The sequence below is a fragment of the Nerophis ophidion genome, linkage group LG02 (assembly GCF_033978795.1).
Source record: "Nerophis ophidion isolate RoL-2023_Sa linkage group LG02, RoL_Noph_v1.0, whole genome shotgun sequence".
NCBI classification, from domain to species: domain Eukaryota; kingdom Metazoa; phylum Chordata; class Actinopteri; order Syngnathiformes; family Syngnathidae; genus Nerophis; species Nerophis ophidion.
In genome coordinates, this window is record NC_084612.1 from 47,133,160 (window position 1) to 47,146,437 (window position 13,278).

The 13,278-nt window shown below is 39.8% G+C and overlaps 1 protein-coding gene across 1 annotated transcript in view; it reads right to left on the reverse strand.

Moving 5' to 3' along the window:
• LOC133541725 (troponin I, slow skeletal muscle-like) overlaps window positions 1-13,242 on the reverse strand; it is a 47,582-nt gene extending 34,340 nt beyond the window's left edge. The window contains exon 1 of the mRNA XM_061885288.1: window positions 12,985-13,242. Coding sequence (XP_061741272.1) covers window positions 12,985-13,140 — 156 coding nt within the window. The 5' untranslated portion in view covers window positions 13,141-13,242. The remainder of the gene's footprint in view (window positions 1-12,984) is intronic.
• Between the last annotated feature and the right edge of the window lie 36 nt (window positions 13,243-13,278).

The following is a 13,278-nucleotide window of genomic DNA, read 5'->3' on the forward strand; positions in this document are numbered from 1 at the left end:
ACGCACTAACCCCTTTTCCACCGCGAAGCACATATATGTGTATATATATATATATATATATATTAGGGGTGGGAAAATTAATGCGTTAATTACGCGTTAACTCATCAATCTATTAACGCCGACAATTATTTTATCGCACATTTGCGTATGTTGTTTACATGCTTTTATTTTGTTAACGCTTTTTCTTAGCAAGATGGCGACGCCCGGACGTGCTTCGACTTCGAGGGGCTCTTGGTAAAGATGGAACATTTAGCAAAAGTACCGGACAATTCTGCAAATTTCATGGCTGGCTTACAGCGTGGTCACTCCGTGATCACTTACGACCGCCAGAAAATTCTGGATGTGGATAGATCGGGCCGTTTTGGACTGAATGACGCGTGCTTGCTAAACCGGCTAGCTAGCATGGGAATACTTTGCCGGCTACATCCAGCGGCCTGTGAAGCAGCGGAGTATATGTGTTGTCTGTCTATTTCTGAATAATGCAGACGAGGAGTGTTGGCTGAGTTCTTAACGTTTGCTTTCAGAGCGTGCATATCACAACATACAAGATGCAGTCATGGCGACACACAACCTATACCGGGCTACCGCGCATGCTCGTCACTCCTGTTGCATGCTGGGTAGGGTAGTTCTTTTTTTCCCTGGCTCATAACATCACAAATAGTACCATGTATATGCGTTCAGTTTATCAAAGCACCAAGCAAACAATCGGAAAATTCCCATCATATCAATTCCTAGATATGGTCATTATTATTTTAAGTGCACTACGCAGAATAAACACAACATTATTAATATTGCTACTACGGATAATTTGTTCAAAAATTCCCTAAAACAGCCCACTACCTATAATATAGGTTTTTTAAACATAAGACCCTGATAAAAAAAAATGTTTCTGCTGTTACCTCAGAAATTGCCTGTTCAGATGTTATGATTGTGGTTCAGAGATTTGTATGTAGATTATTTTCCATAACAAACAGGATAACTTAAATACCCTGGCAGTGGCAATAAGCATAAATGTTTGTATTTACATTTTTTGAGTTGATTTTCATAAAATATGCTATTTAACTGCTTCTGTTTAACAAGGACTGATTTAAATTGTGTTTGCACAACAAATGTTTTGGCGCTTTTGTTCATGTGGGAGAATATTCCAATAAAGGTGCACTACACACTACTTTTGAATTCATTATTGGGCTTTGCGTATACAATGCAGTTAATCGCGATTAATCGGAGAAATAGTGCGATTAACTTCAATTAAAATTTGTAATCGTTGCCCAGCCCTAATATATATATATATATATATATATATATATATATGTATGTGTGTATATATATATATATATATATATATATATATATATATATATATATATATATATATATATATATATATATATATATATATATATAGAACATTTTCTTTGCTAGTGGTGTTATTCAAAGAAAAGGTCTCTTCTGCTGCCCTCCAGTGGATATATGAGGAATAACAAAGGTATAATTGGTTTCAGCAGCCCAAATACATTAGTAAGGACTACAGTTTCAAAAAATGAGATAAATCTAAATACTATCTACATATTGGGGTATTTTCTTTGGCTAATTTTATATATATGTATATATATATATATATATATATATATATATATATATATATATGTATATATAGGGTGTAACGGTACACACACATTTCGTTCCGTACGTACTTCGGTTTAGAGGTCATGGCTTGGTTCATTTTCGGTACAGTAAGAAAACAACAAAATATCCATTTTTTGGTTTTTTATTTACCAAATTTGTAAACAATGGCTTTATCCTTTTAACATTGGGAACACTATAATAATTCTACCCACGTTAATCCACATTAAACAGCCTCAAGTTGTTGCTTTGATTAATTAAAATGGCAAAACATTTCTACTACATATAAAAAGTGCAACATTAAACAGTTTTAAATCAACTCATCATGCTTAATTTATTAAAGCATTTGGGAAGCCTGCAGTTGACTTTTATTATGTAAATGTTTTATTTTTGTCAACATGTGATAGCAGGGACCCTGCCATTCAAACTAGGCTGCTAAATTATTAATGTAACTATAGCTGAAAAAATAGTACAATAGCAATAGGAGAGACTATTCATCCCTGCACACCATGGAGTTAATTTGAAATAACAGACATACAGGCTGCCCCTAACACACGCACACTCACCCATGCACACACTTAGCAAAATGAGTTAACGTTATGTTAAAAGCTAATTGGCCTTCACCTCAAGCCAGAACTGCGAGTGAGCAGTTTAACTTTTTAGAAGGTCAACGGGCTCATAGTGATGCTAGTAGTAGTTGTGACTGGGAGGTGATTTTTATAATTTGGGGAGAGTACGCTGTCCGCTGCTCACATGCTAAACACATATCCGCTCTACGCTGAAGCATTGACTACATGCGCTCTGAATACGCACTGCTGATTGGCTGTTACATCACTCTGACTACGCACTGCTGATTGGCTGTTACATCACTCTGAAAATGCACTGGTGATTGGCTTTGTATGTAACCAATCAGATGGTCGTGTGGGTGAGACAAATCTGGGTGCTCAGACAGAGGCAGAAAGCAGAGCAGCTTGTTAAGACTTTAGCTTACAAACTCGTTCGATACACCTCTAAACCGGACCGAAAGCCCCGTACCAAAACGGTTCAATACAAATACACGTACCGTTACACGCCTAATATATATATATATATATATATATATATATATATATATATATATATATATATATATATATATATATATATATATATATATATATATATATATATGTATATATATATATATATATATATATACATACATATATATACATATATATATATATATATACATATATATATATACATATATATATATTTATATATATACATATATATATATACATATATATACATATATATATATATATATACATATATCCATCCATCCATCCATTTTCTACCGCTTATTCCCTTTCGGGGTCGCGGGGGGCGCTGGTGCCTATCTCAGCTACAATCGGGCGGAAGGCAGGGTACACCCTGGACAAGTCGCCACCTCATCGTAGGGCCAACACAGATAGACAGACAACATTCACACTCACATTCACACACTAGGGCCAATTTAGTGTTGGCAATCAACCTATCCCCAGGTGCATGTCTGGAAGTGGGAGGAAGCCGGAGTACCCGGAGGGAACCCACGCATTCACGGGGAGAACATGCAAACTCCACACAGAAAGATCCCGAGCCTATATATATATATATATATATATATATATATATATATATATATATATATATATATATATATATATATATATATATATATATATATATATACAGTATATGTATATATATATATATATATATATATATACACATATATATATATATATATATATATACACATATATATATATATATACATATATATATATATATATATATATATATATGTATATCAATCAATGTTTACTTATATAGCCCTAAATCACTAGTGTCTCAAAGGGCTGCACAGACCACCACGACATATATATATATATATATATATATATATATATATATATATATATATATCTTGATTGGATTATCCGGAGAATAGTGCTCGATACCGTGGTAGAGCGCAATATGTAGGTGTGGGAAAAAATCACAAGACTACTTCATCTCTACAGATCTGTTTCATGAGGGGTTCCCTCAATCATCAGGAGATTTTAATGGAAGCATTCACATACAATGGTTTATATAGAGCACAGAGTGGGTGGGTACAAGCAGGCGTAGGGTGTGGTGATTGGCTCATGTGTTACCTAGGAGGTGTTTCCGCCTGTGGCGGCATGTTGAAATGATTTCACTGCGCTTGTTGAGGGATGATAGCTCTGGATGATATATAACAAACAGTTTCTCTTTTAAGCATAAGTTGCATCTTTTATTACCACTGTTGTAAGGTGTGCTGGATGCAAGAATTTGCCATGTTATTGAATATTCAACATTATTGTCTTTGAGGTTCCAAATGTGTTTGCTGAGTTCGGTAGAATTCTGCAAAGTCTGGTTTCTAAAGGAGGCGTTGTGATTATTCCATCTTGTTTTGAACGCTCCTTCGGTTAATCCTACGTACGTGTCGGATGTGTTAATGTCCTTGCGTATTACCTTTGCTTGGTAAACGACTGATGTCTGTAGGCACCTTCCGTTGAGAGGGCAATCAGGTTTCTTGCGATAGTTACATTCATTATTGGTTTCAGAGTCGTTTAGTCTGGGGGTAGGCAGTCCTTTTGCAATTGCTTTGTTGTGGTTTGAAATGATTTGTTGCATGTTATTCATACAGCTGTAGCTCAATTTAATGTTGTTCTTGTTGAATATTTTTCTTAGGGTGTTGCCTTTGGGGAAGTGTTTGTCGATCAGAGTGAGGAACTTGCGGCCGATGTTGGTTGAGACGTCTTTGCTGAATGGCGGATTGTACCAGATGATGTTGTTTCGTTTTCTGCTCTTTTTTGGTTGGTTTCCTGGGGTGGGTTCATAGGTGAGGGTGAAGTTGGACGCCACAGCCAACAAAGAAGCCTTCATCACACTGAAGGACCACAAACCCAACTTCGCAAATAACCCAACATGCCGACTAATAAACCCAACTAAATCCGAAATAGGAAAAATCAGCAAAATAATCCTGGACAGAATCAACGCAAAAATCAAGGACAAAACACCACTCAACCAATGGAGAAATACAGCAGCAGTAATCAAATGATTCAACAACATCCAAGACAAACAACAACACAACTTTATCTCCTTCGACATCGAAGAATTTTACCCTTCCATCACGCAAGACCTACTGACCCAAGCACTAAACTTCGCCTCGGACTACGACTCAATCACAGGCAACGAAAGAAACATCATCATCCACGCAAAGAACTCCATACTCATCCACAACAGTACACCATGGCAAAAAAAGAACAATTCAACATTTGACGTTACTATGGGGAGTTTTGACGGAGCAGAAACGTGCGAACTCGTTGAGAGTTTCCTCCTCTCCCAGCTTGCTAGCCTCAACCTGAACCTTGGTATTTACCGTGATGATGGACTGGCAGTGTGCCGCGCCTCGCCAAGGAGCAGCGAGAACACCAAGAAGCGCATATGCCAAATCTTCAAAGAAAACGGCCTACGGATCACGATTGAAGCCAACAAGCAAACCGTCAACTTCCTCGACGTCACTTTCAACCTGAGAAATAACAGCTACCAACCATTCACGAAACCCAACACAACACTCCAATACGTGCACCACGACAGCAACCACCCACCCACCACCACGAAAAGAATACCTACCGGAATTAATAAAAGGCTATCGATGCTGTCATCCAGCAAAGCTGAATTCGACCAAGCAACCCCCCCGTACCAGAAAGCACTTGATGAAAGCGGATACAACTTCACCCTCACCTATGAACCCACCCCAGGAAACCAACCAAAAAAGAGCAGAAAACGAAACAACATCATCTGGTACAATCCGCCATTCAGCAAAGACGTCTCAACCAACATCGGCCGCAAGTTCCTCACTCTGATCGACAAACACTTCCCCAAAGGCAACACCCTAAGAAAAATATTCAACAAGAACAACATTAAATTGAGCTACAGCTGTATGAATAACATGCAACAAATCATTTCAAACCACAACAAAGCAATTGCAAAAGGACTGCCTACCCCCAGACTAAACGACTCTGAAACCAATAATGAATGTAACTGTCGCAAGAAACCTGATTGCCCTCTCAACGGAAGGTGCCTACAGACATCAGTCGTTTACCAAGCAAAGGTAATACGCAAGGACATTAACACATCCGACACGTATGTAGGATTAACCGAAGGAGCGTTCAAAACAAGATGGAATAATCACAACGCCTCCTTTAGAAACCAGACTTTGCAGAATTCTACCGAACTCAGCAAACACATTTGGAACCTCAAAGACAATAATGTTGAATATTCAATAACATGGCAAATTCTTGCATCCAGCACACCTTACAACAGTGGTAATAAAAGATGCAACTTATGCTTGAAAGAGAAACTGTTTATTATATATCATCCAGAGCTATCATCCCTCAACAAGCGCAGTGAAATCATTTCAACATGCCGCCACAGGCGGAAACACCTCCTAGGTAACACATGAGCCAATCACCACACCCTACGCCTGCTTGTACCCACCCACTCTGTGCTCTATATAAACCATTGTATGTGAATGCTTCCATTAAAATCTCCTGATGATTGAGGGAACCCCTCATGAAACAGATCTGTAGAGATGAAGTAGTCTTGTGATTTTTTCCCACACCTACATATATATATATATATATATATGATTTTCCAGTGGGGAAAATCACAATCACATTTTTTCCCACACTTACAAATTGCGCTCTACCACGGTATCGAGCACTATTCTCTGGATAATCCGGTCCGGCTGCACCAAACACCTTACACTTTTCTTTTTTAAAGTAAATCTGTACAGCAGATATGGATCATCTACATCAACAATATTATGTTATTAAAAAAAAAATTAATATATAGTCAAGTCAATTTTATTTATATAGCACATTTACAACAACTTTTAAATTGAATCAAAGTGCTTAACAGGTTAAAAAAAAGCATAGAGCAACAGAAACAGAAAACAAACAAAGCACATAAACAAAGAATGAGCTGAACAAAATAGTGCAAAAAGCAATACGGTAAAAGGCGTCGAACATTTGCTAAATAAAAATCATAGCAATAAAGAGTGCGACAAATGGAAAAAATAAAACTAAAGCGAACTGTACTATTGCATGATTTTCTGTACTATTGCATGATTTTATAATTATTAGCTAGTGCTGTTACTTAAAGGAAAGCTGCCCTCTAGTGGATATAGAAGAAATAACAAAGATCTAATTGGGTTCTTCAGTCGAAACACAATAGTAAGTACAATGGTTCCAAAACATGAGATAAAAACCTCCAGAAGGCTGAGGTGTTCCTGACTGTCTCTTATTATTAAACAACAAGTATGAAAACAAAAACACAAAATATTGATGCTGCTCATACATACTTTTATTTGATAATAATTATTCTATCTACTTAATCAAATATTACTATTATATCCTACTATGTACTTGTGGAAGCCTGCCATGTGTGAAACATTTAGAAAGTATAATTTAGTGAAATAAAACATTGTTAATGCTAATCATGTTACAGAAACTGTCTTATGTTTTAAAATCAGAGTGACATTTCGGCAACATGCTTTGTTGCTAGGCAACACACACACACACGCACACACACACACACACACACACACTCACACACACACAGAGAGCAGCCCACTGGCCCAGCAGCACAAAGTCACTCCTCAATATTCTATTCCAGTCCTCAATATTCTATTCCAGTCCTCAATATTCCTTCCCAAAGAGTCTATGTGCCTTTACGTAGAAATGAATTTGTTTTATTCCTGTTTAGATCCCTTAAAATCTCCTTTGTAATTGTTTGTACAAGTATGAAACCATCACAATGCTAATTTTCGTTATCGTGTCAATGGGTTTGTCCATTGTATGTTAGCATTATGCTAGTGGACTTTTGTCCTGTAGGCTTGTAATGTTGATTTGTTAGTTTTAACCAAACATTGTTAGTTTACCTTCATTACTACACATGCGTGCACTCAGTGTATAAAGGAACACCATTTGACATAAAGGAACATCATTTGATGTAAAAGAACACCCTTTCACATAAAAAGAACATGATTTGACATAAAGGAACAAACGTTGACGTAAAGGAACATAATTTGATGTAAAAGGAACATAAAGGAACACCATTTGACATAAAGGAACATCCTTTGACATAAAACGAACATAAAATAACACCATTTGACAGAAAGCAACCCCATTTGACATAAAGGAACACCATTTTGATAAAAAAGGACATCATTTGACATAAAGAAACATCATTTGACATAAAGGAACATCATTTTATATAAAGGAACACCATTTGACATAAAGGAACATGATTTGACATAAAGTAACACCTTTTGACGTAAAGGAACATCATTTGACGAAAAGGAACATCATTTGACATAGAGGAACACTATTTGACATAAAGGAACACCATGTATTTAACATGAAGAGATATCATTGGACATAAAGGAAAATAAAGGAACACCATTTGACATTCAGGAACATAAAGGGACATCATTTTAACATAAAGGAACATCATTTGACATAAAGGAACAATGTTGGAGATCTTGTATCAGTCTGTTGTGACCAGTGCCCTGTACTTTGCAGTGGCTTGTTGGGGCAGCAGGACCAGCAAAAGAGACTTAAACTAGATTGACAAACTGATCCAGAAAGCCGGCCAAACTATTGGCATGCAGTTGGAGGCGTTTTTGTCAGTGATGGACAGGAGGACAGTGGACAAACTGCTGGCCATCATGGACAATCCTGCCCGCTCACTCAAGCAGACAATTGAGGGACAGCGTAGCTGATACTCCAACAGGCTCCTTCAGATTCGTTCCCACAGTGTTTGATTCAAGAAATTCATTCTGCACTCCATCCACTTGTATAACTACTCGCCATACAGCAATAGATGATATATGTCTATTGCCTGACCGCTTCTATGTTAGCTACCTCTTTGTTCATGATGTATATTTTCTGCTGGATCTACTTTTTTTAGGCTGCCTTTTTTTGCTGCAGCTGTCACATATATAAAACCCACCAGCTCCTCCCTCAATGATTAACGCCCCGTGACACTCACCCCCATCATAATGAAGTGCTTCGAGAGGCTGTTAAAGGAACACATTGACTCTAGACTTCTCCCCACATTCGACCCATACCAGTTTGCTTATCGCCCTAACCGCTCGACAGAGGACGCCATCTCCTTTGCACTCCACCTGGGCTTAGAACATCTGGAAGGGAAGGAAACACACGTGTGGATGTTGTTTCTGGACTTCAGCTCGGCGTTCAACACCATCATCCCGCAGCCTTTGGTGAGCATACTGGCCCCCCTTGGATTCAGTACCCCCCTATGCAACTGGCTGCTTGACTTCCTCACAGACAGACCCCGGTCTGTGAGATTGGGCGACAACTCCTCCAGTGCCATCTCCCTGAGCACCGGCTCCCCCCAGGCCTTTGTCCTGAGTCCGCTGCTGTTCACGTTGATGACCCATGAGTGCTGCGCTAGGTCCACTATGCGCACAACACAACAGTAGTGGGCCTCATCCGTGACAATGACATGAACTACAAGGAGGTGAAAAATCTGGTTGACTGGTGCAGAATCAACAACCTGGTCCTGAACGTGAACAAGACCAAGGAGATCATCGTCAACTTCAGGAGGCACCAGTTCAGCCACGCTTCACTCTTCACCAACGGCACAGCAGTAAGATGGTAAGAAGCACAAAAATCCTGGGGGTGCAGATCATTGACAGTACGACCTAGTCCCCACACACCGGAGCTGTTGTAAAAAGAGCTCAGCAGCACATGCACGTTTTCCGTGGGATATAAAGAGCACAGCCCCCACCCCACCATTCTTAGCACATTCTACAGAGGCACTATAGAAAGCCTGCTGACCAACAGCATCCAGTCCACTGTCTGGACTGGAGCCTGCAGTGCCTCAGACTGGAAGTCTCTGCAGAGAGTGGTGAGGACAGTGGAAAATATCAGGACTCCTCTCCCTCCCATCCGGGAAATCACAAAAAGCCGCTGTCTGACCAGGGCTCATAAAATCTGTATATGCTCCTCCCAACCCCACCAAGAACTGTTTTAGACTTATAGACTTAGACTTAGACTTCCTTTTTATTGTCATTCAAATTTGAACTTTACAGCACAGATAAGAACGAAATTTCATTACATAAGCTCATGGTAGTGCAGGATAAAAAAAAGCAATAAGGTGCATTTATAAATAAATAAATATATATATATGTATATATATATAAATATATAAAATAAATAAATATATATAAATATATATAAATAAATAAATAGATTACTGTACAGATAAATATATTGCACTTTTCACATGCGTCTATGTTATGGATGTAAGATATATTCTCTTTTTTATTCCAGCGAGTTAATCCATTTTGGGGGGAGTTGAGGGGATAATTTAATTATGATTCGTTCAAGAGTCTTACGGCCTGAGGGAAGAAGCTGTTACAGAACCTGGAGGTTCTGCTTTGGATGCTGCAGAACCTCTTTCTAGAGTCCAGCAGTGAAAACAGTCCTTGGTTGGGGTGAGAGGAGTCTTTGCAGATTTTCTGTGCCCTGGTCAGGGAGCGGCTTTTTGGGATCTCCTGGATAGGAGGAAGAGGAGTCCTGATGATCTTTTCCGCCGTCCTCACCACTCTCTGGAGAGATTTCCAGTCTGAGGCATTGCAGGGTCCAGTCCAGACAGAGATGCTTTTGGTCAGCAGGCTCTCTATAGTGCCTCTGTAGAATGTGGTGACAATGGGGGTAGGGAGCTGTGCTCTTTTCATCCGACGCAAAAAGTGCATGTGCTGCTGAGCTCTTTTTACAAGAGCACCGGTGTGTAGGGACCAGGTTATATTGTCGGTTATCTGCACCCCCAGGAACTTGGTGTTTCTTACCATCTCCACCGCTGTGCCGTTGATGTAGAGTGGAGCGTGGCTGGACTGGTGCTTCCTGAATTCCACGATGATCTCCTTGGTCTTGTTGACATTCAGGACCAGGTTGTTGGTTCTGCACCAGTCAACCCCTTGTTTCACCTCCTCCCTGTAGTCCATGTCATTGTTGCCACGGATGAGGCCCACCACTGTCGTGTCGTCCGCATACTTCACAATGTGGTTAGAAGAGGACATGGTGCAGCAGAGAATAGAAGGGGATAGCTCCTGTCAAAATGTTTGATTGATGAGGTCAAAGGTCAAGGAGTGGGGCTTAACTCGTAAGTGGGCGTGGCTTAAACCGGAAGAGAGTGGCGCTTAAACCGGCAGTGGACAAGGTTTAGCCCGGAAATGGGCTGGGTTTAACCCGGAAGGGGTGTGGTTAAGACCGGAATAGGGAGCGGTTAAAACCGGAAGTTGGTGGGGTTTAGCCAGGAAGTGGGTCGGGATTTAAACGAGAAGAGGGAGTGGTTAAGCCAGTAAGTGGGTGGAGTTTAACCAGGAAGTGGGTGCAGTTTAACCAGTAAGGACTTAAGACCGGAAGAGGGAATGGTTAAGAGGGAACTTAATTTAAATTTTTTATCTTAATTTCATGGAATTGTGTATTGATGGATGCGAATGATACGTGTGGTAAAATGTGGAAAAATGTGGATTGAATGGATGAGGTCAGCCATCTGTTTGACCTGGGTTCAATGGTATATTGATGGATGGGAATGATGCGTGCTATAAAATGTGGGAAAAAGGCAGAGGGGGCTATGATGAGGGGTGTGAGTTACAAAGTGAGTCGGGATTTGAAAAATGAATATGCCATCTGAGCGCCATCGGTCCTTTGAGTCAAACAACGCGCACACGCACACACACACACACACACACACACACACACACATGGGTTACAAAGTGAGGTTTAAGGGTTAGTCGTTATTTCTGCGACAACTCCTCTAGTGCCATTTCCCTGAGCACCGGCTCCCCCCACGACACACACACACACAAACACACACACACACACACACACACACACAAACACACATACACACACACACACACACACACACACACACACACACATTACCTCCGTTTTACGTTATTGGTATATGTTGTTAGATGATGGCTTCACCCCATTTAAAGGCCTACTGAAACCCACTACTACCAACCACGCAGTCTGATAGTTTATATATCGATGTAGTTATATATAATATAGATTATATATCAATGATGAAATAAATGATAAATGGGTTGTACTTGTATAGCGATTTTCTACCTTCAAATCATAACATTGCAACAGATGCCAATTTAGTTTACTAAATTGCAATTTTAAATTTCGCTCACAGTATCCTGTTGAAAACGTCGTGGTATGATGACGCGTGCGTGTGACATCACGGATTGTAGAGGACATTTTGGTCCAGCCCCGATCCCAGCTATAAATCATCTGCTTTAATCGCATAATTACAAAGTATTCTGGACATCTGTGTTGCTGAATCTCAGCCCGGTCCCTAACGGTTGCCTTCGCTTCGCCTCATCGAGAAACTCTGGCTTCCCTCAGAGACACTGGCGGTCACCACACCCGTGGCCACCCCCCTCCGACTTTCAGGTACGACCATATAATCTCACTAAAACACAAGTAACATAATAAGCAGATAAGGGATTTTCCATAATTATCCTAGTAAATGTGTCTAATAACATCTGAATCGCTCCCACTGCCCTCATCTTTTTTTTTTCTAGTCCTTCACTCTCACTTTCCTCAACTAGGAATATTTCATCCTCGCTCAAATTAATGGGGAAATCGTCACTTTCTCGGTCCGAATCGCTCTCGCTGCTGGTGGCCATGATTGTAAACAATGTGAGGATGTGAGGAGCTCCACAACCCGTGACGTCACGCGCACATCGTCTGCTACTTCCGGTACAGGCAAGGCTTTATTAGCGACCAAAAGTTGCAAACCTTATCGTCGATGTTCTCTACTAAATCCTTTCAGCAAAAATATGGCAATATTGCAAAATGATCAAGTATGACACATAGAATGGACCTGCTATCCCCGTTTAAATAAGAAAATCTCATTTTAGTAGGCCTTTAAGCATTAAAACGTTAAAATCTTTGCACATGTGTAAGCCGATGTAATGCTTTTTTTTTAACTAACTGACGCTGTAGTAAGAGATGAAGAACTACGCCTGATTGATCTTACAATGTTGGAAAATGACTCTCGGGGTGAGTTTAAACTATTGAATTGTTTCATATTATGTGTATTAATTATTTTGTTTTATAGAGGGAATGTTGGAATATCCTAAAGCGATCGCTTTATCACAATTGCGGTTCGGTGAGTTAAGTCATTCTCATTTTACAAGAAAAAAAACATGCGATATACAATATATATATATATATATGTATATATATATTTACTTACAGATTTTCCCTTTACACCTCCGGCTCGCTGGAGTCCCCTAACCGAGCCGGCGCCGTCAACTGCAGCCGGAGAGAGTCTTCCATTCCGGTCTGAAGCGGAAGGTTTGCTTCCGCCAAAGAGTCCAGACATTGAATCCTTGGTCCGGGACAATATCATCGAAAACGACGGCGAATGTCCAACATGCACCTGCTGTAAGTTTTTCTTGTTTTACGTAAGCTTTTTAAGATTCTCCGGGGCTTTGGAGAGCTCCTCTCACTTGTATGTCTTCCGCTCAAATGAATTTCGCGCTCAACT